Source organism: Telmatherina bonti (assembly GCF_933228915.1).
Source record: "Telmatherina bonti genome assembly, chromosome: 22".
NCBI lineage: Eukaryota > Metazoa > Chordata > Actinopteri > Atheriniformes > Telmatherinidae > Telmatherina > Telmatherina bonti.
Window position 1 is genome coordinate 18,263,730 of NC_136631.1, and position 7,332 is coordinate 18,271,061.

Sequence of the window (7,332 nt, forward strand, 5' to 3'; positions counted from 1 at the left end):
ATTGGGGGGGGGGGGGGGGGGGTCTTGCAAATGCAAAATGCAACTTTGGCCTCTGATTGCATTTGCATCTTTGAGACAAACGTTTCCAGCATAGTGTTCAAACGTCGGCTGTTTACATTCACGACAAGATACTCCGGTCTCAAGTATCTGCTAAGCATCGGACCTTGAGAGACAGGGGCCACATCAAGGAGGTCAACAAAGAACCTGACACCCTGCAGATACATTTGCATTGAGTCGAGAATGTAAAGCAACAACAACAGGGCAGAAACTTGCCTTGGAGGCACCAAACACCTAAGTGGTGAACCAACAGCATCCAAACTGCTGTGAAAAATCCTCCTCATTGTCAAAGTTTTCCTTATCTTGCGAGGGAGTGAAAAGGACGGCATGATCTTTAAGGAATGAGACTGTAGCGGCAGGCAGCCTGCGAGACGAATGCTTGGCCAGCTGACATAGCTCGTTTTGGTATCATCTCACGAGTTAAGATAACAGAATGGGCTGCAGTGGCTGGCATGAAAGAACAAACTATAAATCTTCAAAGACATAAGCTGTTATTCAATTTCATCTCCATGTAAAGCCTGGACAGCGTTGTCTTCAGGTATACATGGTAAAAAGACAAGGGGGGATTTGCTTTTGGAATTTGTTACATAAATCCTGTGCATAGCATGAGATTACTATTGAATGACTGGACTATGTGGGCTACAGAGCCCCAATTTACTGAATGGCAATAAACATTGTAACTCGAGTATAGAGGATACTTAAGGATGTGTCTGTCAAGTGAAAAGTTAATTTGTGTTTTTGCAAAACAACCCCCCATTTCCTCATCCCACCCGCTTTGACCCCCCCACACACACCTCTTTTTCACCCATTGTGAAGCCATCAGATAGTGGCTTCCAGAAGTCCACACCTGTCTCAGGGCTATGCAGAGGAGATGGATGCATGCATTTTGAGCATCAGATAGCCTCTAGCAAGGGTTAGTATTGATCTAACACTTCGCTGGCCCTTTGTGAGAGCAGCAGCTGCTTTGGGGGGCTTTTAGATAAGCAATGCAAAGAGAATTGTTTCTCCTGAAACCCTCTTTCAGTGTTAGCACATGAAAACTATCACTTAATTCAACACTCCATCGCTCTGAAATAAAAAAAATAGTCCTTTCCCTTGACATTAAAATCAGCAAATAAGCATTAAAACGTTTGCCTGTGGGGTATTAGAAAGAATACTGGAAATCACGGCGTGATGCAGCTTTACATTTTCACTTTAATCCTACCTGATCACTAAAGCGAAAATAAAATTAAAACTACATGTTGCAGTATTTCACAACGCCCCTCATCGCTTTGCTGCTGTCCCCTTTCACTGAATGAGGCAGTCAGAGTGGGATGGGCAGAAACGTGTTGGGGGGTGGTTATATTATATCACTGGTGTGAGGCCTCCATGGCGATGAGACCCTCCCTGAGATGACTCATAGGTTGTATGGGTGACACCAGCACCTCATTCACAGCCAATAATGAGCCATGCTAATGAGCAGGACAGCCACCCTGATGCTCATCATTAAACCGTCTCGTGATTCATGTCCAGTATGACACCATCTCATAAAGAGATGAGGCCGGCTGGAGGAGGTGGATATGCAGAAACGAAAGGGTTTCAAACACTGGACTGCAGTAAGCAAAATAAACAATCAATATTCTTTCATAGTTTGGTCAATTAGATGAGTTATTTATCCGTACAAACAGGGTATAGCATGTTTTGCATTGAGAATTATTGCCAGTTAATTTTAAAGAGATGTTTGAAATGATCACACCGAACACCAGTCCGCTGGATCCACGAGGAAAAAAAAAAAAAAAGAAAAGAAAAGAAAGGAAAAAGCGTAAGCCGACAAGAAAACAGGCATTTGCATGTGACGACCTCCTGAGACTCTGACTCTGACACATATATCTGATAAGGCTTAATCAGCACATGGTGGTCATGATAAAGCATTTCAGTTCTGTCTGTCTGGGAGAAACAGAGGGTTGCCTCTCTGTTCCGAGGATGGAGAGGCCAGAGCCCCTCTATCCATCTCAACATTTCCTTCCCTCAGACTGATTCCCTCTCCTTAGCCTCGTCCCCTTTCTCCCCGTGTGCCTCTTTTTCTCTTTCTTTCCCCCTGCTACCCTGTCTCTGTGCTTTCTAGCCGCCTCACTCTGTATCAGATGAGACACTTCTTAAACCCCAGCTGGGGGAAAATACGGTGGCTTGGTGGGGGGAGGGTTTCAAAAGGGTAAGTGATTGCCCTCTAGGGGACGAAGCAGAGAGGAAAAAGCAGGACGCCTTATCGCCCCAGCCTCCAATAGCACTGCTGGCTACCACCCAGAGCCATGGGGGAGGAGTGTGGAAGACGGGTGCAGGAGACGCCAGCTAGATACTACACTGCCTCTTGACACAGCAAACTCAGCAGGGTGTCTTCCATCTATCCCTGCTTGCATGGGCTCAGATAGCTGCACAGGCAAATGCTACCATCTTGAAGGAGTGTTGTTGCTGCATGCTCAACATCAGCACTCATTCACATGGGATCAAATTTACAGCTGTGTGCACATTTGCATTCTGGGATTTATGTATAACCACAATTAGCTCACATAAATCATCAATCAAAAGCTGTCTTATATACATTATATACTGTCTTATATACATATATATATATATATATATATATATATATATATATATATATATATATATATATATATATATGTATATATTACTATTATTTTAATAAAAGCGCCAGTGAGATTGTGCAGATGCTGTGCTTGTTGACACGCTGTAAACAAGATTTATAAAGCAGAATGTACTACTGACCTATTTCTTTCATTCAAATGCAGACATGAAAACAAACCAGGAGGGAAGGGAGGGAGAGAAAGAGAGAGAGAGAGAGAGATAAGAGCTCATAAGCAGGAGATGTTTGAGGTTATACTAAACTTAATGGTAGAAATCTTTCTCTAAAGCTGCAACCAGCTGCGAAAATGTATCCTTAGACATCAGACAGGCAGACGCACCAGGCGCCTGCAACAGTGTCCAAGCGCCACCTTCAGTATTCCACCTAAGGGAGGGAATTTATTTTTAAAAAAAGCAGCCACGCAGACTGTTTTTTTCCCTTCCTTAGATACATCAGAAAGATAACCTAAAGAATAAGCTTAGATGTTTCGTCAGGGAAAATAAGAAACCAGACTTTAGGTTTGTGCGCGCTATGGTGCGTGATGGTCCTCTCCAGAGTGCAGAGCGCTAACTGTGTGTTTTAATATGCTTGTCTCGCCCGGCGTGTTGCCCCAGACACTGTGTGTACCACAAATCCCCACCTCCACTCCAATGAGAGCTCGGGAGGGAGGAATAAAAAGGGTTAAGGGGGAGTCTTGGATGGAGTCTGCTGGGCGGAGTGGAAGGGACGTGATTGGATGAGTGTCTGTGACGCAGGGGACATGAAAAAGCTGATAACTAGTTAAGAAGGCAGTTTGTAACTCTGGAAAAAGAGTGCAGAGCTTGAGACACATTAAGCAAAGGGACGTGGACGAACCGGCGCAGAGACAGAGAGCTGAGCCGTCTTGGCGGTGAGGAGCTGTGAAAACACTCCAGCGTCCGGAAAACTAAAGTAAAACTTGCAAGTGAGGACAATGGTGCAGCACACGGACAACAGCGAGACGGATGGGAGCATGTCCAGGGAGGCTACGGATTCGGAGGAGAGTGAATTTATGGCATGCAGCCCCGTGGCGATAAACCCAGACTGGTGCAAGACAGCCACCGGTCACATCAAGAGACCCATGAACGCTTTTATGGTGTGGTCCAAGATCGAGAGGAGAAAGATAATGGAGCAGTCGCCGGACATGCACAATGCAGAGATTTCCAAGCGTTTGGGGAAGAGGTGGAAGATGCTGAAGGACAGCGAAAAGATCCCGTTTATCAGAGAAGCGGAGAGGCTGCGGCTAAAACACATGGCTGACTACCCCGACTACAAATACAGACCCAAGAAAAAACCAAAGCTCGACAGTTCGAAGTCGTCAGCACCGTCTCCAGAGAAGGGCGGAAAAATTGCAAAGACTCCCAGCAAGAAGTGCTCAAAGATAAAGACGAAGAGCGGCTCCAAGTCCTCGCACGGTTACGGGGACGACTGTGTGTTTCCCAGCTTAAAAGTTACAAAGACTGTGAAAAGTGAGCTCACAGACGAGGAGGATGACGATGAGTACGAAGAGGACTACCGGATGGGAATTAAACCGGAGGAGGAGCGCCTGAGGCCATACAATGTAGCCAAAGTTCCCGCGAGCCCAACTTTGAGCTCCTCGGCCGAGTCCGAGGGGACGAGCATGTACGAAGAGGTGCGGAGCAACAACAGACTGTTTTACAATATCAAAAACATTTCCAAGCAGAGCACATTGCACGCTGCTTCCGTCTCACCAGCATCCTCCAGGTCGGTCTCCACATCCTCCTCCTCCTCTTCTTCTTCGTCGTCGTCCAGCAGCAGCTCCTCCTCCGGTGAGGACGCGGACGATTTGCTGTTTGACTTTAGTTTGAATTTCGCTCCTAGCGCCCCCGGCTCGGAGCTGGGCAACCCCAATTCAGGAAACCTCTCCCTGTCTCTTGTGGATAAGGACCTGGACTCTTTCAGTGAGGGCAGCCTGGGCTCCCACTTTGAATTCCCAGACTACTGCACGCCAGAACTCAGCGAGATGATTGCCGGGGACTGGCTGGAGGCGAACTTTTCCGACCTGGTCTTCACATACTGAAAGACAAAAAACAAAAAAAAAGTTGCTCTAGTAATAACAGAAGGGAGATATGAAATTATATGTGTCCTGGTCAAATTGTCCCTAGTTCTGCCTCCTGTTTTTTTTTTTTTGGTAAGGTCCCGGAGAAGGAGGTGGAGGAACCATGAGCCGAGGTGAGGTTTGAGGAATGAAATGCTTAAGAAGCTGGTAGCTGAAAAAAAAGAAATGGAAAAAAAGGCAAAGTCTGCGGACTCTTTTTTCTTTTTTCTTTTTTTTCTTTTTTTTTTAAATCTGGCAGCATGACAGGGTTTTATGGATTTTTTCCCCCGTAGGTCTGCATTTACTGTTCAGCTTAAACGGACCACAAAGGGAAAAAGACGTGAACTTCTATGCATCTTATCCTCTTAAAACAAAAACAAAACAAACTTAAAAAAAATAAAAAAAAAACTAAATAAACTGCAGGGAGCTGAACACGGACTGTGGACTGTCTCAAAGCAAATCTGTGAACTGACAATTGTTCAGGATGCTACTTTACAACGGTTTATGTCATTTCTAAATGCCGCAAAATGTTTGTTTTTTTGTTTTTTTTTTGTAACTGATTCCGTTTACCTCCTGGTTTGGAAAATTAAGAAGCCTAAACCTCTGCAGAATACAGGTGTGGAGGAAACATTTTGATACATTACAGACCTCATCTTTTTAAAAGAAAAGTAAGATATTTTCAGGCATATTTTTGTACAGTTAAAAGGGAATGTTCTTACTGTGCTTTCAGTGAGTTTCAGGCACTTCTTCCCTTTATCATTTCTTTTTAGCATGCAAGGGAGTCCTGGTTTTAAGGATTAAGTTAAATTAAGACTTGCATCAAAAATGCCTTGTGATTTTAAACTAGGTTTTTGTACAGTTGTAGAGCAGATTTGTTGAGTATTTGTAGACGATACAATGGCATCATGGGGAACACATACCTCAGAGCTGGAACTAGTTTCAAGATTGTATATGTACTGTAATATAGTAAAGTTAGGAGTTTATGTATATCATACTCGTGATATGTGGATGGGTCCCAATCGCAGGTGTGAAACTGGATTTTGGTATTTTTTATGGCACATACTGTTTTTTCCCCCTTCTCATTTTTTGTGCAATATATACTCTTGAGATACAGACCATCAACAATTGTAGCAAGTGATGGAAAAACAGACTCGTGCACTGTCAACATCATTTCATGTTATGATGCTGAAGCCTGTCCAGGCAGGAAAATAAACAAATCAGCTGGAACTGATACAAAACAATTTAACATGGCCTTGTGGTGTGATGTATACAATTGAAACAGATGAATATCACAACGTCAACATTATGTCACACACAGGATTGGATAATGGGCACATCGGGCATGAAAATTCTTAATCTTGACAGCAAATTAGGCAAAAGAAAAGTTCCACATAAGGGCATAGTCTGGTACAGTGGTGGTCTGGCATTAGTTTAAACAAGCAAGCAAAAAAGAACATTCCATAGTCCTGTTTCATTAAATGAAACTTTATTTTGAAACTGAAGACTGCCTTCTTTTTTTAAGACATTATCCACAAACCTGTATTTTTTATTTCTTGCACTTAAAAGACGCAGATATTGTTTATTTTTATGTGGGTCTTACATATGAAGTCTGTTTGATAAAAAAGGTTTTGGAATATGACCTAATTATATGCCGAGACTTTTGCTTTTTTATTTGGAAGTTCTAGGCAGTAGTTACTTCACATTCCAAGTGTGAATCTGTCTTTGACTCATCTTTTAATAAATAAGTACCTACCACCATCGACTGTCCTTTCAGTTTGTGAATATATGTACACAAATGTGTTATTTCTTGCGTTTGAAAAGGATGTGATAACAGAATGATGCCTATTTTGTATGTAGGCGGATACTCTTAATGGATGGGCTCAAACTACCATGTGAATTCACATTTAATAAAAAGAAAAAAAGGAAAAACTTTTCAACTGCATTGTTGAAGTGCTTTACTGTTTTATTTCTTTCCCTTATGCTGAGCTTTCTTTCACAAGACTTCCTCCAGAAAACAGACACTGCGCCTTTAAGAAATTGAATTGCCCGCTTGCTGGCGCTCAACGCTGTGATTGGTGGGCTTGACGGTCCCCTTGGAAACAGAGCTGGAAACAGGAGCCTCCTCTCAGCGTGTGGGAGCTCTCAGGCTGTCTGGCTTTCATTCAGAAAAGTAGCTCTTTGCCCAGCACAGAACAGCTTGAAGGCTGTATAAATAGAGGGGCTGCAAAATATCTAAATGTGACATATGCAATCCCAATACTACAGCTTTATGCAAGCACATCTATCAAAACCTGTGGGGGTCATGCACAGAAATGTCATTCATGTTGAAATAAGTGGTAAAAGGTGACTTAAGTCCAAATATTTTGATTTGGTCAGTAGGTAAGACTAAAAAGTGATGCAAGATGTGCATGCCTTTCCTTTAGAGAGGGCTTTTTTTTTATTTCTTATTTAAAAGCAGTGTCCATCTGAAATTACAGACTTATGAATGAAAAAAGTTTGTAGAAACTGAAATCAGACTGGTATGCAACATTACAACACAGAGCAAGAACCTCTGGAATCTAAACAAAGCTGCACT

At 43.0% G+C, this 7,332-nt stretch overlaps 1 protein-coding gene across 1 annotated transcript; it reads left to right on the forward strand.

Annotated features, from left to right (window-relative positions):
- Nucleotides 1–3,522: 3,522 nt before the first annotated feature.
- Nucleotides 3,523–6,562, forward strand: sox11a (SRY-box transcription factor 11a). The gene has a single exon (XM_079261815.1). The coding sequence runs from the start codon at nt 3,633–3,635 to the stop codon at nt 4,737–4,739; it is 1,107 nt and encodes a 368-aa protein (XP_079117941.1). The 5' UTR covers nt 3,523–3,632; the 3' UTR covers nt 4,740–6,562.
- The last annotated feature ends 770 nt before the right edge of the window (nt 6,563–7,332 follow it).

Coding starts and splice junctions, on each gene's coding strand:
- sox11a (XM_079261815.1), top strand. CDS start 3,633: ATGGTGCAGCACACGGACAACAGCGAGACGGATGGGAGCATGTCCAGG.